The following is a 25,118-nucleotide window of genomic DNA, read 5'->3' as shown; positions in this document are numbered from 1 at the left end:
TCATCTTATTTGCAAAGCAGAAATAGAGACATAGACATACAGAACAAATGTCTGGATACCAAGGGGGAAAGGAGTGGGGAGGGAGGAATTGGGAGACTGGGATTGACACATATACATTATTGATGCTATGTATAAAGTAGACAAATGATGGGAACATACTGTATAGTACAGGAAACTCTACCTAATGCACTGTGGTGACCTAAATGGAAGGGAAGTACAAAAGGGAGGGGATATCTGTATGTGTACGGCTGATTCATTTTGTTGTGCAGTGGAGGCTAACACAACATTGTAAAGCAACTATACTCCAATATAAATTACTAATAAAAAAAAAAGAGTATGTTAAACACGGGTTCCGTAGTTCAATGAGTTTGGGAAAAGGTGAAAGTTAAAGAGGCGTCTCCATTGCATCACTGTAAAAGTGAATGCATTGTGTGCCTCTTTAGTTAGGGAATATGAAATGTATCGTTCTGAACTTATTGACCAGGAACTCCATTGATATGCTTGTCCCTTTTACCCTGCTTCAGCTACTCACTTTACATTTTCTCCTCCAGATTAGTGTTTCAGTGAACAGGCTTTGGAAAAATCTGCTCTATGCTGTCTTATGTCTAAGTATGTGATTTGGAAGCCCTTGTTGAATTTAGAAACTTCCTTATGGCCAGCACCTAGAACAGCGTGTGATAGATAGTAGGTACCTGAGAAATGTTTGTTGAGTTGTCAAATATATAAATGAACGATTGGATCCCTTCAACGGAGGCATATTAGGAGTCTGATGAATTGTCCTTCTGTAGAAGGCAGTAAGAGTAGGTAATGGCAGATAAAGGCGATCTGGGATTCTCTGTTCACATTTTCCATAAACTTGGCTTTATGGAATAAACATATTCCATAAAGAATTTTCTTTTGGCCACTGACTTGGGAAGAATTGTAAGTTATCAGAGGCAAAAATTATTTGCCATAGGTGATCTTTACGGGTAAGATTTTGGATCTGAAAAATTTGCAGTATGAAAAAGGAAGCTAAAATGAGAAGCATATTCAGAAATAGAAGCAAAATGCAGTGATATTCTATTTTTGGTTTTCCTCTTAATTACTTGATAAAATATTGATTTCACTATGTATCTACTGTACTTCTAAAGTGGTGATAAAATGTCAGAGTTATTTTTTCATAGACTGTTAGTAGTGATTACCCTTATTTGTCTTCACGTATGAAATAAAAAGAAATGCTCTGGTAGGACATTCAAGCGGACCATAGGCAAAGTTGTGTCTAACCAGGTATAATGTATGGGAGGTAATGATTAAGTAATGCTTTTTGCTTACATCAGAAAGGTTGGTAAAAATGTGGTTTGTGGTAAGAAAGAAATGAGGAAATTCTTTTTTCTTAGTCACTGTTCTTAAAAATGCACAAATAACCAACGTGTGTTTTAATGTATTTTTTCTCTTTTATTTTAATGCTGTTAGCACATCACATTGAGTGAAAGTATGCAGCAATATAGCAGGGATATTAAGATCAGACAAAACAGTTAAAATTTTTGCTCAAGCACTGTATGATAGAGCTTTGTGACCCTGGACAAGTTTCTTCAACTGTAAATCATGATGGGGATAGTAACTGCTACTTCATAGGAAATTATACACAAATAGTGATAAGGCGGTGCCTGGTGTGAGTAAGTGCTCATTAAATAGTAGCAATGAATAAAAATGATGTTCATGATAATTAAGTAACAGCTATATTAATGTAAAAAAACTGCCTTTCTTGGTTTGTTTACTTATTGTCAATGATAGTTACAAGATAATATGAACAACTAAAAATCTTTCAATATGATACATACTTTTTTTTAGGTGCCACTTGATATTGACATATCCCAAAAGTCTGGCTAAACACTTTCAAAGTAATATATTAGAAAAGGTTTTAATTAGCTATGTTTCCAAGATTGTATTCTTTTTATGAGATAAGAAAATAAATTTATTTGCTGTAGCTCAGATTAATATGGAGCTAATATGTCATTTAATATGACATATTAAATATTGCCTTTTAGATAGCCAAGTTGACTCTTTCTAAATATTTTTAATTTTTTTTCCTAATTTTAAACATGATATGTCCCTTTGCAAGCCAATCAGAAGATAGAAAAATACAAACAAAAATGGAATAGAAGGGAAAAAAATGGAATATATGGAATAAAAAAGTAAGGAAATAAAATTTGTTTATAACAGAGCCTAGATAACACTGTCAGTATTGTTCAGCCTTTTTAATATATACACACATTCACACATGTATTCACAAATAGTTATGCATAATTACACTTTTACATTACATAGTCATTAACACACACTCATGCACACACATTCTCACACCCTCTTACTAACCTTTATACATATTCATACATCTTTACATCACATTTTCACATATACGTTCAAATGCACATTTTTAAAGAAACAAGATTTTGAACTTATGGATATCTACTTTTTTTTAACTTAGAGTATATATTGGATATTGTAAATATTAAAAAAGACAAAACTGCAGAATATTTGTTTTTATTTTATTTCATTTTATAGATAATATGTTTAATCAACCCTCCTTTGTTGTGATTTTTATTAATACATTTTATTTTTCTGATTAGAAAAGTTCTACTGGTCATTGCAGACAATTTGGGTAATGCTAAGAAGTACAAAGAGAAAAAAACCCAATTCATTATTATTCTTTTCTCAAGGAGAACAACTTTGAGATTGTCTTAATATTTTTATTGTGCCTATTTCTTGTAGAGTTAGTATAATATTTTTCATAGTTTGCAGCATGTGAGCATTCTTATTCTTGCATAGCATTCCATTTTATATTTTAATGATTCTCATAAATATTTACATTTTAAAAGTTTTCCATTATAAGTCATCTCATGATAACATTTTTCTGTTTCAAGATTTTACTATATTTTGGGAGTTATACAGTATTTAACATTTTGGAGTTGGCTTTTTCATTCAGAATAATTCTGTGAAGACTCATCAGGGTTGAATTTATCAGTTGCTCATTCCTTTTTATTGCTAACTAGTAAGTATTCCATGGTATGGGTTTACCATAGTTTGTTCAACCATTCACCTGCTAAAGGACATTTGGGTTGATCCCAGTTTTTTGGTTATTACAAATAAAGTTATGAACATTTGTGTACAGATTTTTGTGCGAACATACTTTTTAGTTCTCTGGGATGGATGCCTAGGAGTAGAACCAATGGGTCATATGATAGTTCTCTACTTAGTTTATTGAGAAACTACTGTTTTCCAGAGTGTGCCAATTTATATTCCCGTCAGCAATGTATGAATGATCCAGTTTATCTGCACCCTTGCCAGCATTTGGTGCTGTCATTATTTTTTGTTTTAGCCATTTTGATAGGTTGTAGTAAAATCTTATTATGCTTTTAATCTGCATTTCCCTAATGGCTAATGGTGTTGAGAATCTTTGCTTGTGCTCATTTGCCATCTGTTTGTCCTTCATGTAATATCTTTTCATGTTTTTTGCCCATGTTCTAACTATATTGTTTACCTTTTACTGTTGAGTTTTGAAAGTTACTTATGTATTCTAAGTACTAGATCTTTGTCAGATAGATGGTTTGAAGATATTTTCATCTCGTCTGTAGCTGGTCCTTTTCAACCTCGTAACAGGGTTTTTCACAGAGCAAATGATTTTAATTTGAGTGAGGTTCAGTTTATCACTTTTTTCCTTTTGTTGTCGAGTCTAAGAATTCTTTACCTAGTCCTAGATCCCAAAGAGTTTCTATTTCTTTTCTTCAAGAAGTTTATCATTTTCCATTTAAACCTGTGATACATTTTGAGTTGATTTGACTCTCTTTATATTTCCAAATAACATTCTCTGTTTACTCCTTTTAAAAACAGAAATGTATAACTAATGTATTTGTCACAATAATCATTACCGGTTGGAAAGGGGAAAATACACAGGAGTCACTGATTCAGAGAAATCCTGAAATCCCACTGGGAAGCTGTCATGCTTGTTCCTTGAGTAAACTCTCCTTCTGCTTCTTGGGAGGGGCTTCATAGTTCATTGTTCTCTGTTGGTCTTTTCTTTAAATTATCCTTGGCTATATTTAAAGAGGGCAAATGGAGAATATATTACTTAGATGCTTAGAAACTGTATCAGCCTGTTTCTTGCCTGTAGAAATTTGGGAACTAAGGGACATTTTAACACTCATTCTGTCATAATCTCTCCTAGAAGAGGCTAATGGTTCATCTGATAGTGCAGATGTTTCAAAAACTAATTGATTCAGATATATGTGCCAATAACCACACACTTAGTTTTGCATTATATCTTGTCTTAATCTCCTGTCTCTCTGAACTTAATTAAGCTTATCAGACTAATGGGAGAGTCATACCCTTAGGTACTTTTCCTTGAGCCATATTTTCCAATTAAAAGTATTTGCTTGGGGCCACCTTAATCCATTCAATGGCATTAACAGGGAGTGGGGCCATAGCCTTGGTTTTATCTACTCCACAGGCTGTTTTAATTAACCTTTGCTGCTCAAAGGCTTTCTGAGTTCTGGAACAAGATAAAGTTCTTACAGCAGGTATGGACAGTGTTTATGACAGTGTTTATGGCAGACAGGGAAGATGTAGGAGGCCTCGGGCAAGTCTCCAATAGGGAAATCCCAGTGAGGACCCCTGGGTTTCTGTAGTAAGACCAAGCTTTTCTGCCTAACTGTTCTCCTTTTGAAAAGCAGCTATTGGTTTGCTCCTTAATGCTGGTAAACAGGATTATGAACACCGTTCAACCTGGACTCCCCATCATGAAGTGTATGTTATCTACTGTAACAAATCATAAAATTAGACATGTGAAAATTAGACATCTCATTGTTGGTAGATGCAGGCAGATTTGGAAGGCACAAATAACTATATAGGCAGGTATCTCATACTACTATCCTGCTTGTTTTTATTGACTTTCACTTCCTTCTTTTTCAATAGAGAAAGGTTATTATAGGCAGAAGTTAGCATGGTCTTACTACAAAAACCGAGATGTCCTTATTAAAAGGATCTCACAGAGTTAGAGGAGGAAGAGGTGTAGCCTGGCTCACAGTGGGTTTTTGCTGGCACCCACCAAAGATGAACATTTTGAAGAAAAACCCCAGTCAGGCATGTCCCTAAAAGGCAATGGTCAGTGGAAATTCTCTTGACAGAAGGGAAGGCCTGAGGTACAGATTTATATTGATTGATGCACAACACTAATAGATAAGCTGGCCAGTCAGAAGCTTGGAAGAAAACAAAAATGAAAGTTGTTTACAAGGTACGAGGAGTTCCAGCCAAGAGATCTGTAGTATGCTTCTGGGCATGGGCCTAGAATGTAAAGCTATTTTTCCCACATGTTAATACTCACTTGAGGGCATCCTTTGTAGAAGAGGCTCTCAATCAGGAAGAAAAGATGGTCTGTACAGTGAGTGTCAATCGGTGTTTTTCCCCAGCCACTGTGGTGCTTGTGGAATTGTCCCATATAAAAAAATGGCCATATAGCATAAAAGGAAGCTAAACATGGGTTCCAAAAATGCCCTTTCCCTCATAATGGCTGGTCTAACTACCTGTACTGCAGATTGGTTGCTCAGTTTACCAATTGCAGGGGTTAGTCCTGAGAGCAGTGATTTGGTAACATTCCCTAGGGCAACCACTATACCCCAGGACAATGAAAAAATATATATCCTGGTTGCAATTTGTCCTCCCAAGACAAGTAAATATTCTGAATATGAATTTATTTTCACTGCCTGCAATACTTCTACCAACACTCAATGTTGTTTGACTTACAAAATGCCTTATTCATTATTATAACCTATACAGCATCACTTCTGATGAAGAAATTCATTTGCAGCAGAATTATGGTAAGAAACTTCTGCTCATGAAATTCACTTGTGTGTCTTATTACTATGTACCTCAACACCCAGAAGCCGCTGACTCGGTAGAATAGTGTCTGTTGTGTTATAACTTGCAGAATAAGATTTCCTTCTCTACAGAATATGGTATATGCATTAAATAAGGCAGAAACCATTCTGTGTTGCTGGGTCCTCCATAGCCAGCATACACAGGGTAGTGAACTAGGGCGTGGCAATGGATTGGAGCCTCTTGCTACTGTACCTAAAAATCCACCTACAGAATTTTTGTTTCCTGCCTTGGTCTTCATACAATAATCAACAGGAAGAGAAGATGGTCACTGAACTGACAGAAGTGATGGATCCTCGTTACGAAGGGGAAATTGGGTTGTTTCTAACAGAGGCAAGGAGGAGCGTATTTTGGACTGAGGGAATTCACTCCTGTGCCTCTTAATATCCCCAACCCAATAGTACTTGTTGAAAGGAAAACTGTGGCAATCCAATAGAGACAGAACAGCTGAAGACTTGTAAGAACTTTGTAAAATCCCTCACCAGCTAAGGGATAGGCAGGAGGTAAAGGAAACATGATCTGGATGATAGAAAAAGAAGTGATTACAGACAGGAGCATTATCAAGCTTGTCAGTTGTCTTACTGCTTTATTAGAATAAGCCTCACGGACTATATTGCCGTGCACTTTTGCCTTCCGGCTTCTAGCTGGGTTCAGCCAGTGGGAGTTTGCATGTGGGGAAGAAGGAGGTTCTTGTGCTTATTTCCCTGGTGTGCTCCCCACAAGACCTAGTGTGGGAGTTGCTGTGTGTCTCAACCTAAGGCCACGTTGCTGCAGGGTTTCGGTAACTGCCTAAGTAGCACCCACTGTTTGTTCCCTTAACTCTGCCTTTGTAAAAAATCCACCCATAAAACAATCCACATCCATACAAAACTTTTAAATTTGCTTCAGTTATCTCTTTTGTCTGTGTCCTACTGCAACCTTAACTAATACGTAAAAATATCCATACACATATTCTAACTTGAGTATTTTAACAAATATTTTGATTTAAGTAAGTTCTTCCTTACAAATGACTGCTGTTTTTGTTTGTTTTTATTTTTACTATTTTTATTTTTTTTGCGGTACGCGGGCCTCTCACTGTTGCTGTCTCTTCCGTTGCGGAGCACAGGCTCCGGACGCGCAGGCTCAGCGGCCATGGCTCGCGGGCCCAGCCGCTCCGCGGCATGTGGGATCTTCCCGGACTGGGGCACGAATCTGTGTCCTCTGCATCGGCAGGCGGAGTCTCAACCACTGCGCCACCAGGGAAGCCCATGACTGCTGTTTTGAAGTGAAATTGTGCTAATACTTCATAACAAATTGGGAAACTTTTTATTTTCTTCTCTATATTGGAACAATTTAAATAACACACAAGGATTGATTTTTTTGATGGAGCTTTGATATAAGTTCTCCAGAAAAACCATTTTGGATATGTTGATTTTGAGGTACACTTTTGATTCCCATTTCAATTTATTCCAGAATCATATCTTCATTCAAATTTTATATCATTTATAGTCAATATTTTTATTTTAAGAGATTTTCAAATTTCTTGGTATATGCTTATACATAGAATTTTCTAATGTTAAAATTTTTTTATGCATTTGTGGTCATTCCTATTATATTCATGATGTTGGATTCTGGTTTTAATATCTTTTAATGGGTTAATAGCCTGGTAGGTCAGGAGTTTGTATTTTAGAGACCATAAGGAGGTTGACTGTTAGATCTTATATCAAAAGTTTTTGTCTATCTTGATAGTCAGAAGCTCTTACAGAAATATTTTGAATTTACATCCCAAATTATTTAAGTAACGGATTAATTTTACTTTGTCACCGTTAACCATGAGATGAATCTCTTAAAATACATAGGCTCTTAAATGTTAGAGATTTTGAAGTTAATCCAATCCTGACTTTACTCATCGTTAATGAGGAAAATAATAGTATCTCTTTCATAGGAGTTTTTCTGGGGATTAGAGAAGATAATGTATGCCAGTGAAGGACCTTGTATAAGATAAGCACCCCATAAGTATTACTACTATTATGATTGCTATTAACATAAATGAGGATAAGGTAAAAATAAGGTATGGTAATCAAGAACCTAGTGAGTCATACAGGCTTATTGTCACTGAATGAAAAAAGATACTAGTAAATGAAGAAAGGGTTTCCTTTGGACAACTCAGGTGAGAGCTTTTAATAGGAAGTGGAGTTTTAGCTAGACTTGAACAATGGGTATGATATCAGTAGGAAAAGCATATGATATGGTCATTATAGACAAGGAATATATTATTGAATGCTTTTTGTGTTTTAAACTTGATGACTAGAAAATGGATGTTATGAACACATATGGGAAAATCAGGTAGAGAAATTGGTTTTATGGTGAAGATTGTGAATTTTGTTTTAGATTTTGAGGTAGAAATTTGGCATTAGAAATATAACGCTAGAACATAAGACATTGGACGTTCAAAATTGAGATTTGGAGCCATCCTCACAGTTTCTACATCTGTGACAGTATATGTTCACTCCAAAGGAGATGGGTAGTAATAGAAAAGGTGGGAAGCAGAATCTTGGCACTATGAATCATTAAGCAATCATTGATAACACTAACCCGTTAAGATTTATGTCTGTCTATACAGGGGTTACATTTAAATTTTTTAATAATCTAGGAATGTTTTGTTTTACTTGACACCTTTGTCATACTTCAAACCAGTATTTTTCAAAGTGTGTTTTATGGAACACTAGTTCTGTGAGCTGTTAGACATCAATGGAGAAAAAAAGCAACTTGAATATACAATAAATAATGTATAAAACTTTATCATATTACATATAAATGCATGCTTATTAATCTAAGAGGAGAAGTGCTATAATAGAGTGTTTCCCAAACTAATTTGACCAAAGCATCCTTTTGTTTATGGAAATTCTCAGAAGCCTAGGGTTCTATAAATTATACTTGGGGAAATCTTCCTTTGTACCTCTTTAGATAATGGTTCAGCTCATTAAATTATAGCTCAAAGATCATGGAGTATATATTGGAGGATCAGAAGAATAGGAATCAGATTATTAGGCTGTGTTGCAAAATCTGACTATGCATAGCATGTGATTTGGGGCTTCAGTTTCTTCACTGGTAAAATGATTGCAGAAAGTTGTAAAGATTAGGCTAGGAAGTGTATGTGAAAGCTTATAGTTTTTTTCCTCTGGAACAATACAATGTGAGTAAAATAGGATAGATTTAATTGTAGTTAAAGATTAATATGTTATTTGGCACAAGGTGTTATTCATTTTTGTGACTTCACTGTTTCTCTTTTTTACATTCGTAATTTGATCATTGCCTTTTAGGGAATTTCTTATCCATTCTTATATCATTTAAGTTCTCAGCAGCCTTTTTCACCTGTGTATTCTGAAATCATTTAGAAGTGCTTGTCACACTGGATATATAATATACTGCTCATATTTTCTACCAAGAATATTCTCAAGAGTCCATATGTCTATGAAATTTGGAGTCTCCTCAAAGTCCAGTTTAAGGTCTATCTTGGTGATGACTGTTGATGTCATGTTTCCCTGGCACCCAGTTATGCAGATTGAAGTATATAGATTTACATGCATATTAACATTTTAGGGACATTTTCTTAAACTACATATCTGAGTATTTTGTTCCACGATGTTAGTTTTTTTTTTTTCCTCAGATACTTCAGTTATGTGTATGTATGATCTTTGGCCACCTTATATCCTTAGCATTTCCTCTGCTTTTTTTCTTTATCATTCATTTTACTCACTTTTCTAATTTCTGTATTACGTGCCTGTTACTGTGTTTTCTCAATTTGTTCACCCTTGTACCCCTTTCAATTTTATCTTCGTTTCTATGAGATTTTAGTTTTTCCCTTTTACTTTTTTCTCTGAGTTCTACCAGTGCAAGCTTCATATCCTCTTCCTCTCACCACTTCTTTTCTAAGTTATTTCATTTCTGCTTTGCCATTATGATGTGTTCACATTTTTCACCTGCTCCATGAAAATATTTCTGTGGTCTGTGTCCTAATCTTAATTTTAATGAAAGTATGTTGGTCTTTTTTCTTACAACATCTTTGTATGGATGCCATGATAGGTTTTTTTTTTTGAAAAATCACTTTATTGGTTGAGTTAGGTTCCCATGGGAGGTGAGTGATCAGGTCAGCATCCCAGGTGGGTTAGCTGCACAGGCAAAGGCTCTCTCAACTTTTTAGTACCCATAAATATAGAGTCCTAAATTGTCTGTGAGATTCCTTGTGCTGCCTCTTCCCACCCACTCTATCTATTTTTATGAACCAAAGCAGCCCAAGAATTCCCTGCTGCCACCTGGCCTATCTCCTGTTCCTGTATCAGTTGTCTCAGGCAAGGGAAGTCTGGACTTCTGAGTGTTGCTCCCCACCTTCAAGAAGAGTATTTTTTCCCCCTCTTTCTCAAAGCTGCCACCAGCTGCCTGCCCTTAGGTCCGGACAAGAAGGGTCTTGCCCTGAGCCCTGTGCTTAGAGGGACCCATATCACAGACACTGAAACTCAAAGATAATTTGTTCTTCTCTTAAAGTTTTGTGAGAAAGATTTTTGCAAGATTGGTACATAGGATAAGTGAACAGAGGTTATAGGAGAGGGAGGTAGGGATGAGCTACCATCTCCAGTCCAGAAGCTGCTACGTAGACTTGGGGATGGTCAAGTTTAAAGAAAAGCAGCAGCTCCTTCTCCCTTTTCAGGGCTGGGGGTTGAATATGGGAAGTGGAGCCAGGGGGAGAAAATTACAGTCACTTCCTGGGAAGAGAGAAAGAGAGGTTGCTTTTCATTAAAGTTAGCCACCTCAAAGTACCTGATGCAGGTAATTAGGCAGACCGGGTTCCCCAGAAAACAGTGCTTCTCAGGAGGCACGGGCACCTCCTGGAAATACTGTCAGAAAAGTGTGGCTAGGGGAGTGGAATACCATCTCAAGACTGCAACATCCTTCCCTGCCCCTGGCAGCAAGATGGGCCAGAGGAAAAGGTGGTCTCTTTAAACTTATAGGTGTTGAAGGTAAATGCTTGGCGGGGAGCAGGCTGTGGACCTCTAGGTGAGGGTGAGGGCTGCACTGAGCTTGATATTTAACTTCTAACTATTCTGGTATATGGATTTTCTTTTGCCATTTTGCCTTTTTGCCTTTAGTTCCTGCACATGTTACTGGGCAGGACTAGACACTGGTTTGTTCATTAAGTAAAATTCCAAGCCTTAATTTTATTGGCAACACTCCTCTGTGTTCATAAACAACATAGAAGCTCCCTCTTGTGGTGTATTGTCAAATCACATGCCTTTAATTTAGCGTTAAGTATTTTGTCAGAAATTTTTTGATTTCACGTTAGAAGTTGAAATTCGAGGTTCAGATAGTTTCCTTAAGCAATAATACCTCAGAATTCACATAGGGGGTAAATCTATCTATCTTGTAAAGCTGTATTGTAGCAGACACAATTTAATAAATTACTTAATATTACTTAGGATGAATAGTCTTCTTTAGGTCCCCATGATGCATCTCTGAATGACTATTTCGTGGTAAGCTGAAATGTACCCTCTAGTAAGTGTTTTTTTGGTTTGTTTTTTGATTTTAAAGGAAAGTTAATTCCATGAGATTTTAAATATGTTAAATATTTGTCTTTTGCCTTTATATTTGGATAAGAGTGTGGCTGAGTGTAAAATTTCTGAGTCATATTATCTTTCACTGATTTTTTTTTGCCATTCCTTTACTGCCTTTATGGGATTAATGTTGCTTTTAAAAAGTCTGATGCCAGCTAAGCGTTTTGTTTTTTTTTCCTCTGCCTAAGTGACTATCTTTTTTCCTGACTGTTCAAAGAAGTCTTTCTTCATCTTTAAAATTCAGTGACTTTTAGTGTTGAAAGTTCTGCATCAAAATTTCCAGGGTTTTTCTATGCCTTTTAAAATTATAGATCAGTCTTCATTTATTAAGTTTTACCTTTGAATATATATATATATATTCTATTCTGATTGATTATGCATGTTTATTTTCTTTGTCTGAATATCATTTCTATAATTTTCTCTCTAATCTTTTAAGTCTTAGGTTTTGTTCATTTAATTTTGTTTGTATTTCTCAAACCTTTTCTGTGTGTCCTTGTAATTCTCACAGTCTCTAGTCTCTCTTGTCCATTGCAATGTGACTTTTATTTCTGTTTGGGAATGTTTTTCCAGAGTTCTTTCAGCCCATTTTTTTTCCTTTTTTTAAAATCCCTTATCTCACCACATTCATGAGTTTATTAAATCCCTGTTTTCACCTTTTGATTTTAAGAAGCAATTGTTCCTATCACTTTAAAGGATGGCAATATGGTAATTGTTCTGCTATGCATTTGCTTTTCTTCTTCGGTTATTATTTACCTTTGAATGAAGTGAATTATTCCTTGGCCAGCTTTTTGTAAGATGTTTGTATTAACTTTCTTTTGCTGCATAGCATATTACGCAAACTTACCAACTTGAAAAAGCACAAATATGTTATCTTACACACTCCATAGTTCAAGAGTCTGGCACAGCTCTGGGTTCTCTGCTTAGAGTCTCAAACTCAGGGTGTCAGCTGGCTGCATTCTCATTTGAGGCTCTAGAGAATTCTTTTCCAAGCTTATTAAACTGTTGTGAAATATCAGTTTCTTGTAATTGTTGAACCGAGATCCTCATTTCCTTGACGATTGTCAGTGGGGGTTGCTGTCAGCTCCTAGAAGCTCCCCACATTCCATCTTCAAAGGCAGCAAAGGTTCACAGAGCCCCTTTGCTTTAAATTTCTCTCATTGCTTCTGCTAGCCACAGAAATCTTTCTGCTTTTAAAGTGCTCATGTGATTAGATTGTTGAGCACAGCCAGATAATCTCCTTTCTGACTAATTCAAAATCAACCGATTAGTAACTTAAGTTAGTTAATTAGTAAGGTGAACTTACTCTGCAGAATCCCTTTTGCCACTGTAACAGAATTAGGTGTGATGTTGTCATATTCACAGTCCCAGGAATTAGGATGGGAAATCTTGGGGACCATTTTAGAGTCCTGCATAACATAGTATGCATGCAGGAGAGGGACTGGAACTCTGTCTGGACAAGTGGGGATTTTCTCTGGTTGAGACAGATGTTCCTTCTGAATAAATTATTTAGCTTTTATTTCTTCCCCACATAGAAAGATTGCTGTTCAGATTTAGAATTTTTCTCTGGCACCATGCGTCTATGACATACTGTTCCTTGTTCTGTCCCACCTTGCTTGCTTCTCAATGATGCTAGGTAGACAAGTATTCATCATATAGGATGTTCACATTTATTTCTAAGTGTATTTAGTTGGTCTTTCTTACTATACATTGGTATTTCTACCATCATGTCATCTAACTTATGCATGTGAAGCTAACTTATTTTTTTGTATATTCTTTTTTTATCTCTTTCAAAATTAATTTTATGTTTTACTACTTTACTAAATTCCTTTATTGTTTTTAGTAGTTTTTCCATTGGTTCTGGAACCAATTAAGTGTTCCAAAAAGACAATTATAATTTCTGCAAATAGAAATTGTTTCACCTCTTGATTTCCAATTCATAGGCCTCTAGTTCCTTTCTCTTTCCTTCCAATACAACATGAAAAGTTGCAGAGTTAGGGCACATCCTTGTCTTACTCCTGATTTTAGCAGTCTGTATGTGTGCATATACATACATGTGTATGTATACACACTTATATGTTTGATCATGTTAAAGAAATGTCTATTCCTATTTTATGTTGACATTTGTCAGTTTGTCAGTTTTCTACTTGAAATCTATGAAACTGATCATTTGATTTTTCTAATTAGATCTAATATGTTAAATTTTAATAGACTTCCTAATGTGCTTCTTTAAAAAGACATGCTGTATTTTTCATATATGTTGTTGGATTTTGTTGCTAATATTTTGTTTATGATTTTTTTGCGTTGATATTCAGGTATGAGATTGGTCTATGGTTTTCTTCGGTGTTGTTAATCTTTTTCACATGTTATTATCAATTTGTAATCAGTAAAAATATTTTGGTAATTTTTATCTTGTTTCTATGTTCTGGAATAGATTAAGTAGTGTTAAGTTTATCATTTATTATTATTGTCATGATTATTATTTAATATATAAAGTTTTGGTAAAATTCATCTCTGAAACTATCTGGGCTTGGTAATTAACCATTTTAGATTTTCAAATTAATATGCTAGTAATTTGTTCTAAGTAGTCTCTTGTGATTTTTAAAAAATTTCTTCTCTTCTTAGTTTATTTCCTTTTTTCATGTATTATTTGTATATATGTAATTCCTCCTCCTTATGTTAGCTAGTGGTTTATTTTACTGATTATTTCAAAGGATTTATTTTTGTGTGAATTTTATTATTACATTTTATTAATCAGATTTCTATTCCTTTGTTAATTCTTTCTTTTTTTTAAATAAATTAATTTTGTTATTTATTTTTGGCTTCATTGGGTCTTCGTTGCTGCACACGGGCTTTCTCTAGTTGTGGCGAGCGGGGGCTACTCTTCCCTTGCGATGCGCAGGATTCTCATTGTGGTGGCTTCTCTTGTTGTGGAGCACGGGCTCTAGGCGTGTGGGCTTCAGTAGTTGTGGCTCATGGGCTCTAGAGCGCAGGCTCAGTAGTTGTGGCACATGGGCTTAGTTGCTCTGTGGCATGTGGGATCTTCCTGGACCAGGGCTCAAACCCGGGTCTCCTGCATTGGCAGGCGGATTCTAAACCACTGCACCACCAGGGAAGTCCCCCCTTTGTTAATTCTTTATTGCTTTTTATTAGAGATGCCTCTTAATTGCTTGCTTTTTTCAGTATTTCTTTTTCCTAGATATTCTTTTGCGTGTTATCTTCTCCATTGCTATTCTATGATAAACTCATCTAGTGCCAGTGGTGTTAGTGCTAGGGGCAACTCATTAATGTGCAATTTATTTTTATATGTTTTTTATTTTGACTTCTTTTTTGGGGGGTCTTTTTTTGTTTCAATGAGATGGTTTTCTTATAAGAACCACTTTAGTTATAGCATATAAATTTCGATGTGGTTTGTTTCTAGTATCATTTCTGAGAAATTTTGTAATTATAATTTTTTGATCAAAGAATAGTTTAATAGAGTTTTTTAATTTTTTTGAATTCCATATAGAAGGGCCTTTTCATTTTCTGTTGTCTTAAAAGTATCTAGCTTTTTTTTTTTTCCATTTTGGTCATAGAGTATTATTGTTATTTACTCTTTGGATTGTATACCGATATTTTTGTTGCATAATATTTGGTCAGGTTTTTTTAGAATTGTCCATGGTACCTAAAAATGGAAGACACAATTTTATAAGAGAGTAGAATTTGACATGTTTCCCTAAATTCAGTGGTACTAATTATACTGTTTAGGCCTGCTCTATTGTTGCTTATTTTTAACAATTTGCTGTTTTGGACTGGGAAAGATGAAAATTAGTCTGCTGTTTTAACTTTTTATGTCTATTTTTGCATTTCTGGTAGTATCTGCTTAATAAAAATTGCTGCTGTGTATTTATATTATTTATTTATTTATTTTTAATTTTTATGAAAGTTTAAGCCTTTATCTGTACTTGGCTGTTTTATTCTATACTTTAAAAAATATTAATAAACTTGCCTTTTTAGAACAGTTTTAGATTTACAGAAAAATTGTGAAGATAGTATAGTTTCCATATATACCACAACCATTTTCCCCTATTATTAACATCTTACTTTGTATGCTACATTTCTTATGATTAATGAATTAATATTGGTACGTCATTTATTAAATTTTCTACTTGTTAACTGAAGTCCAAACTTTATGTAGATCTACTTAGTTTTACCTAGTTTCCTTTTTCTATTTTAGGATCTGATCCAGTATACCTTATTACATTTAGTTGTCATGTCCCTTTGGCTCTTTGTGGCTGTGATAATTTCTCAGAGTTTTCTCTTTTTTTTTGATGACCATAGAAGTTTTGAGGAGTGCTGGTCAGATATTTTGTAAAATGTCCCTCAGCTGGGATTTGTCTGATGTTTTTCCTGTGATTAGACTGGCTTTATAGGATTTTCAGGGGGAGGACCACACAGGCAAAATGCCATTTTCATCACATCATATGAAGGTACATGCTATCAACATCACTTATCACTCTTGATGAAAACCTTGATCACCTGACTCAGGTAGTATTTTTCAGGTTAATCCATTGTGAAGTAACTCTTTTCCTCCTTTCTATACTATATGATTTGGAAGAAAGTCACTATGTGCACCCAACATTTCAGAAATGGAGTGTTATGTGCCATCTCTTTGAGGATGCAGTATCTACATAAATTACTCGGAGTTATTCTGCATTAGACATTTGTCTCTTCTCCCACATTTATTTATTTATTCAATTATTTTTTTTCAGTGTGGCTGCATGGATTTATATTTTACATTAGATTATAATCCAATGCAACTTTATTTCGTTGCTCAAATTCTTCCAGCTTTGTCTACCTGGAGTTTTTTTGGTTGGCTCCTGTGTACCTTTGACATACCTCCATCATTGCAGATATTTTTGTTTGTTTTCCTTATTTTCTTGCACTCTGAGGTGCTGCAGGCTCATCCTATATATTTCCTGCTCCAGTCCTAAAATCAGCTATTTCTCCAGTGGGCCCTGGTTTCTTTAATTACGGAATGGGAAATAACTTTATCATCTAGAATACAGTGATTATATATAGTTACTTTTGCCTTTAGTCTTGCAGACTCCACTCATTCCAAAGTTACTTAGGTCAGCACCCTTACCCCCACTCTCCTTAGTGAGGTTGTTTCATATATTTGTATTACAGTTAGATCCTTTTGTCACATTCTGCCTTTCCTCCTGGAAACTTTTGGCCTCAAATGATTTTTAAAAGTTTGTGTAGAGTTCACTCTTTGTACTATAAAGTTCAATGTATTTTGGCAAATACTAGTCAAATATATGACTAGTGTCGTATATCCACAATCAAACCATCATATAGAAGAGTTTCACTACCCTAAAAAAAATCCTGTGGTGGTTCATCTGTTCAACCCTCCCTCCCCTCTTCCCTTGGCAACTATTTCTATGGTTTTACTTTTCCAGATTGTCATATATTTGGAATTATAAAGTATGTATCCTTTGTGGACTGGATTCTTTCACTTAGCAATAAACATTTAAGATACATCCATGCCTTTCTGTGGCTTGACATCTCATTATCAATTTTTATCAATTCTAGGAAAAGTAAAAGAAGGAAATTATTCAGAAGTAATGCAGAGAGAGTAATATATTGGATACAGTAGTTTTAATAAGTAGATCTTAGGCCTTGTTTATTTGGGAAAAATGATAAAATTAGATCTGTTAACTGTTACAGCCTTTCATGTAGTACTGTAAAATGGGATATAGCCGGGCTAAAATATTGATACCCACAAACCTTAGACAGCTGAAGTACTTAAAACAGATCTGTGGAGAGGGACTGCAAAGATCAGTGACATGAAACTGATTATCCAGAAATAAACCCATACATAGGAAATGTAACAAAATATGTACTCTTTGGTTAATCCAACACAATGCTATAATCCCTGTCTTTTCACACTAAAATATATTACATATGAATTAAAAAATAAAGTAGTAAAAATGCTAGGATAAAACCCAACATAAATAACTTTATATGTAATCATGGAGAAAGGGAAGACTTTTATAAGTCAGATATCAAACTCAGAAGCTCTGAAGTAAATTTGAGAAGTTAGTTCACAGAAAAACATGCAGGTGGCCAATAAATATACAGAAAAATGCTTAAGTTCACTGAAGATTTTTTCAAAAGTGTTGCTGCATTGCTAATGGGAATGCATATATTTATAACTCTTTGTTATGGCAACTTGGCAAATCAAATATAAATATTTATACACGTTGACCCGGCAGTTCCACTTTTTGGAACCTGTCGTACGATAGGCTTGCACAAATATGCCAAGATAAATTTTAAAAATATTCATCACAACATTGTTTTGACCTGAATGTATGTATAATATAATATTAATAATATATGTTATATTATTATTAAATAGAAGTTGGGAGGGAGATGCAAGAGGGAGGGGATATGGGGATATATGTATGCATATAGCTGATTCACTTTGTTATACAGCAGAAACTAACACAACACTGTAAAACAATTATACTCCAATAAAGATGTTAAAAAGAAAGCATACAAGCAAACTTAAAAAAAAAAATAGAAGTTGTGGACTTGGTAAATAAATCACATTTATGCTGTGGAATATTATAACAGTGCCAACAAAGAAATTTAAATACAGCTTTAAGTTCCAACATCAAGGATTTCTAGGACATAAGAAGTGAAAACTGGAAGTTGTTGAAAATAAGGATAGTATGTTTCGTATGATCATACATATGTAAAAATGTAAATGGATATAAAACATGTGAATGTGTGAGAAAATGTCTGAAAAATGATCGAAGGAACTGTTAACAGGGGTTATTGCCTTCATCTAAGTGACATGGGAGAGCATAAATAGAGGCAGGCAGAGGTAAGGGAGAGCTTGGATTTTTTCTTGGTATTCTTCTGTTTTATTTAAAATTTATTTAAACAAGTAGGTTGAAACCCATTGATTACTTCCTCTGGGAGAAACAAAAAAACACCAAAACCCCACAGAATACTCTTATAATCAAAAAGTCTACCAGATTACTACAGAAAGATATTTTCCTAAAGGCAATTTACCTATTATAAAAAGGAAATAGGAGAAAATAGTAAACCAATAATGCATGTACGTATGTTCAGTTTTGCAAAATGAACAATTTGCAAATAACAAAGCAAATAATAAGAGATTGTTAGTCTAATCTACTACCTCCAGGAAAGTGAATATTGAAACCAAGAATTATAATTCAAATGTTTGACATGACCAGGGAAATATCACAGATAATGCAGACCTAGCCCAGTTATAAATATAAATAAATTATCTGCCAAAATATCCATCAACCTCTTATAACATGAATATATACAGTATTATAGAGTATATTTTAAATACAAAATTTAAAATATATATTTTTATGCATAGAATTTGCATCTGAAAATTTGATGACAGTGAACCAGTTAAAGAATATTCAGGATTGGTGCTTTAGGGGCCTATGTCTCATCAATCAGGAAATAATAAATCTTGATCTGATATCAAGGAAATGAAAATAGAATTAGCTGAGGCCATTGTTAAAATGAAAATTCCTGGATACTACACCAGATTCAAAGGGAAAGGGTTGGAAATATATTTTTAACAAATCTCTTAGTTCATTAATATTATATGATGAGTTTAGGAAATATGGATTTACTTTAATACCCAGGCTTTGAATGTGATTTTTTTTTTTTTTGCGGTACACGGGCCTCTCACTGTTGTGCCCTCTCCTGTTGTGGAGCACAGGCTCCGGACGCGCAGGCTCAGCAGCCATGGCTCACAGGCCTAGCCGCTCCGCGGCATGTGGGATCTTCGCGGACCGGGGCACAAACCTGTGTCCCCTGCATTGGCAGGTGGACTCTCAACCACTGCGCCACCAGGGAAGCCACTGAATGTGATTTTTTAAAAAGATTTTAATCAAATCCTAAAGATAACTATTTCTCAGGTATCTAAATTGGAAAGGAAGAGGTAAAATTATCATTATATGCAGATGACATGATATGATATATAGAAAACCCTAAAGACTCCACACAAAAACCACTAGAACTGGTAAAAGAATTCAGCAAGGTAGCAGGATACAAGTTTAACATACAGAAATCTGTTGCATTTCTTTACACTAACAATAAAATATCAGAAAGGGAAAGTAAAAAGACAATCCCTTTTAAAATTGCATTAAAAATATATAATACTTAGGAATAAACCTAACAAAGGAGGTGAAAGACTTATATGCTGAGAACTATGAAACACTGATAAAGAAAACTGAAGATAATTTAAAGAAATGGAAAGATATCCCATGCTCTTGGACTGGAAGAATTAATATTGTTAAAGTGGCCATATTACACAAAGCAGTCTATAGATTTAATGCAATCCCTATCAAATTACCCATGACATTTTTCACAGAGCTAGAACAAATAATACTAAAATTTATACAGAACCATGAAAGACCCAGAATTGTCAAAGCAATTCTGAGGAAAAAGAACAAAGCTGGAGGCATAACCCTCGCAGACTTCAGACAATACTACAAAGCGACAGTAATGAAAACAGTGTTGTATTGGCACAAAAACAGACATGGATCAGTGGAACAGAAAGGAGACCCCAGGAAAAAACCCACACACCTAAAGTCAATTAATCTTTGACAAAGGAGGCAAGAATATACAATGGGAAAAAGACAGTCTCTTTGGCAAGTGGTGTTGGGAAAGCTGGACAGCCACATATAAATAAATGAAGGTAGAACACTCCCTCACACCATACACAAAAATAAACTCAGAATGGCTTAAAGACTTAAATACGAAACATGACACCATAAAACTCCTAGAAGAGAACATAGACAAAACATTCCCTAACATAAATTGTTGCAATGTTTTCTTAGGTCAGTCTCCCAAGGCAACAGAAATAAAAGCAGAAATAAACAAATGGGACCTAATCAAACGTATAAGCTTTTGCACAGCAAAGGAAACCGTAAACAAGACGAAAAGACAACCTACAGACTGGGAGAAAATATTTGCAAATGATGTGACCAACAAGGGCTTAATTTCCAAAATATATGAACAGCTCATACAACTCAATAACAAAAAAAACAACCCAATCAGAAAATGGGCAGAAGACCTAAATACACATTTCTCCAAAGAAGACATACACATGGCCAATAGGTTTATGAAAAGATGCTCAATATCACTAATTATTAGAGAAATGCAAATCAAAACTACAATGAGGTATCACCTCACACTGGTTAAAATGGCCATCATTAAAAAATCTACAAATATCAAGTGCTGGAGAGGGTGTGGTGAAAAGGGAACCCTCTTACACTGTTGGTGGGAATGTAAATTGGTGCAGCCACTGTGGAAACAGTAAGAAGTTTCCTTAAAAAACTAAAAACAGAGTTGCCACATGATCTAGCAGTCCCATTCATGGGCATATATTCAGAGAAAACTCTAATTTGAAAAGATACATGTACCCCAGTGTTAATAGCAGCACCATTTACAATAGCCAAGACGTGGAAGCAACATAAATGTACATTGATGGATGAATGGATAAAGAAGACTCAATACATAAAATGGAATACTACTCAGCCATAAAAAATAATGAAATACTGCCATTTGCAGTAACATGGATGGACCTAGAGATTACCATAGTAAGTGCAGTAAGCCAGAGAGAGAAAGATGAGTACCGTATGATATCATTTATATGTGGAATCTAAAATGCAATACAAATGAACTTATTTATAAAACAGACTCACAGACATAGAAAACAAACCTAGGGTTACCCCCCTTAGGGAAAGCGGGTGGGGGAGAGATAAATTAAGAGTTTGGGATTAGCAGATACAATCTATATAAAAATAGATAAACAAAAAGGTCCTACTGTATAGCACAGGGAGCTAAATACATTCAATATCCTGTAATAAACCATAATGGAAAAGAATATGAAAAAGAATATATATATATATATATATATGTGTATAACTGAGTCACTTTGCTAAACACCAGAAACTAACACAACATTGTAAATCTACTTCAATAAAAGGAAAAAAAGAAAAAAATAGATAACAATTTTTCCTTTTAAAATATTCAAAAAAACATCCTATGGACCCAAAGATTGCTTCAAAATATAAATGTAATAAAATAGTTTGACCTGTAAAAAAGAAGGACATAACTTCTAAATATTACTGCTTTGTAGTGAATATTTTAAAAAATTAATTAATTTTTGTCTGCGTTGGGTCTTTGTTGCTGTGCGCGGGCTTTCTCTAGTTGCAGCGAGCGTTGGCTATTCTTGGTTGCGGTGCACAGGCTTCTCATTGCAGTGGCTTCTCTTGTTGCAGATCATGGGCTCTAGGCTCACGGGCTTCAGTAGTTATGGCACGTGGGCTCAGTAATTGTGGCTCACGGGCTCTAGAGTGCAGGCTCGGTAGTTGTGGTGCACGGGCTTTGTTGCTCAGCGGCATGTGGGATCTTCCTAGATCAGGGCTCGAACCTGTGTCCCCTGCATTGGCAGGCAGATTCTTAACCACTGTGCCACCATGGGAGTCTCATGTAGTGAATATTGAGAATTACTGTTTTGGCCAAAATATCCTATAGTCTAAGTACACTTTTCAAATGTGTTTAAGATGCTGATTGATAAAATCAATATAGTGGTAACAAAAAAAAAATCTTTTTAAAGAAAAAATCAATACGGTGGTCATACTGTATTTATGACTTGTAAAAATATCAAGTGTAGTGTTTTTTTTCCCTTCAATTTGAAAACTGTCCTTCCCTGGCACCACTTAATTCACTTGTGTTTACACAATTTGTTAATTTTGGTTCTTAAGTAATGTTTCTCAGTTTTGTTCTGTATTTTCTAAATTTTGATGTAATGTTTCATAAATTGTTTTTAATAATGTATGTATTTTTAAATATTTTAAGTATAATCAAAGTGAAGTGATTGGAAGAAATAAGGAAGGTTATGTTAGGCAAGTATAATTTGTAAGATGTTTAAATTATTAGCTAAAATTTTGATAAATTCACAATTTTTTTCCCCTAAAGATACATGCTTAACAGCAAAGAATAAAACCACCTGTACTGCTTCAAGTTCTTCACTTTTCTACTACTTGTATGTCTTTATTTTGGGACAACTATTGCTGGGAACAGGAGGAACTCCTCTTTATACCCTAGGAACAGCCTTTATTGATGATTCTGTGCCCACCCACAAATCTTCTCTCTATATAGGTAAGTTTGCTCTGTAATGTTAATGTCTCGGTGTCATTTTATCTTATTGCTTGTTTAATTTATAAGTAAAACATAACATACACTTATTAAGAAGTTATGATTTCATAGGTATTTACATTTGGTAAATGCAATATTACTTTTTTTGTTTATATGCTGATGTATCATGTCCTTTAGTTGAATGCGGTTATGATTTTTATTGACATCCTGCTCTGTTTCCTGTGGGGGGCATGCCAGCCTTCCTGGAAGTGCCATCCAAGCAGTAGACTGTCTAGATTGCTGGAATGTACCCCAGGCTAATTTACACAGGTGTGGGGATAGAGCTCTGCTGTTCTACTGACTTACTTCATCCTACGTGGACTTGACTAGAGTCAACAAAAGAAACCACACAATGGTACTCAGAAACTCCTGTGGAGTTCTCTATTTCAGATTAATGCCTTTTATGTATGACTCAATTTTTTCCTTTGTGAACTAATACTTAGCAGTACAAGTTTCTCTTAAATTCCATCCCTGAAGTTCCTGGAAGGTAGAGTTAACTAGACCATGCATGGCCCTACATCCAAATTAATGTGTAATCTATTTGCACATGAATTTTCACTTTATCAGTCTATTATTCTAATGTAGGGGACTTAGTCCATTTGGACTACTATAACAGAATACCATAGACTATTTGGCTTCCAAGCAAGAGAAATTTATTTGTTACAATCCTGGAGGCTGAGAAATACAAGATCAGGGTGCCCATAGATTTAGTATCTGGTAAGGGCCCATTTCTTGGTTCATAGACAGCTGACTTTTAGCCATGGCAGAAGGGACAAGGGAGCTCTCTGGGGCCTTCTTTTAAGGGCACACTAGTCCCTTTTTGAGGGCTCCACTCTTATGACCTAATCACTTCCCAAAGGCCCCACCTCCAAATACAATTGCATTGGGAATTAGGTTTCAACATATGAATTTTGGGGTGACACAAACTCTTAGTCTATAACAAAGACCTATTGCTGTAGTCACTGGAAGCCAAGTGTGTTCAATGCAGCCCTGATAGAGGGTACTAATCTCTTAGGCTCATCTTTAATATGGAAAGCACTACACTTCTACTGTTTTCTCTACTTGCTTTGCTTTGGTCTCTCCACAAGATCTGATGCTCTCATTACACATTCTGGCTGATCTGTACAACTTCTCCATTTACTAATTTAACAGTGCTTTTATTTCAATTAGCTACTAGTGATGCTTTTCACTCTTCCAGTTCACAGATTTTCTTTCTGAGGTCCTCTTCTAATCAGTACTTCTCATAAAACAACTTCAATCTTTATATTTTAGTAACACACAAAATACGAAGTTATTCAAAGATTATTTAAGCATGCGAAGGTGGGGTGAAGGCCCACGAGACCATCCCAGATTTGAAGTTCTCTAGGACTTGACAGTTCTCAGGGCTATGATTTATCACAGCAGAAAGATACAAAGCAAAATCAGCAGAGGGAAAAGGTACATGAGGTGAAGTAGAGACAACCAGCTGCAAGCTTATAAGAGTCCACTCCCTCCTCATGGAGCCCCCTACAGATTGAAATTAATTCCTCCAGCCAGGAGTTGTGACAACATGTATGAAATGTTTTCTACCAGCTAAGTTCATTAGAGATTCAACGCCCAAGGATTTTATTGGTAGTTGATCATGTAGGAACCCTCTGCCTTGCACATAGAAAATTTCTAGACTCTCAGAAGGAATACAAGTGTTCAACAAAACCGCATTGTTTATACGAACAGTTTGAGCACAATGAGCCACCTTTATTAGTTAGGGAACTGTGGCATCCCTCTGGACATTTAAGATCCCAGGTGCCAGACAAAAGCCAAAGTTGCAAGCAGGTCTTTCTAAAGATAGCAGCCACAAGGCCTGCTACCTTACCTTTTTCTTCTACTGTAGGAATTCATTGAATGGTAATTTTTGAGAGTAAAGGAAAAAAACAAAAAGTAACAAAACTGGGAAACTCATTTTAGTTTTTTTCAATTTCAGTTAACTGATACTTTTCATTGGGTAATTAGGTTTTGTTGATTGAAATCCTTTCGTATGCTTTTTATATTTGTATACATTTCCCCATTTCCAAAATCTTCCTCCCTTCTTTATTTCTTTTAAAATAGTATATATTACTGGTAGCATGCCTTCCTCTATGTGAAACAATTTTATGTAACAAGGCAAAAATGGGCAAAATGAAAACAGTCAAAATTTGCTACCTATTAGAATGAAGGAAAAAAGTGGTTACACAGCATCTCTAGCCTCACCACCTTTTCCTCTTTAAATGCTTTTTTGGGGTTTACAATTTTTGTCCTTTAATTGAACTTTTAAATTCATTTAATGTTATTTTGTGTTTAAATTTTTCATCTAAATATGTGCTTCCTATCTGCTCTACACTCTTATTTCTTGCCCTTTTTTTCTTT

The 25,118-nt window shown here is 35.1% G+C and overlaps 1 protein-coding gene across 1 annotated transcript in view; it reads left to right on the top strand.

Annotated features, from left to right (window-relative positions):
• Positions 1 to 25,118, top strand: part of SLCO4C1 (solute carrier organic anion transporter family member 4C1) — a 61,094-nt gene that overhangs the window by 11,626 nt on the left and 24,350 nt on the right. Inside the window, exon 3 of the mRNA XM_067730089.1 lies at positions 22,518 to 22,700. Within this exon, the coding sequence (XP_067586190.1) occupies positions 22,518 to 22,700 (183 nt within the window). The remainder of the gene's footprint in view (positions 1 to 22,517; positions 22,701 to 25,118) is intronic.

Source organism: Pseudorca crassidens, chromosome 3 (assembly GCF_039906515.1).
Source record: "Pseudorca crassidens isolate mPseCra1 chromosome 3, mPseCra1.hap1, whole genome shotgun sequence".
NCBI classification, from domain to species: domain Eukaryota; kingdom Metazoa; phylum Chordata; class Mammalia; order Artiodactyla; family Delphinidae; genus Pseudorca; species Pseudorca crassidens.
The sequence above is the reverse complement of the archived record's forward strand: the minus strand, read 5'-3'. Positions and strand labels throughout refer to the sequence as shown.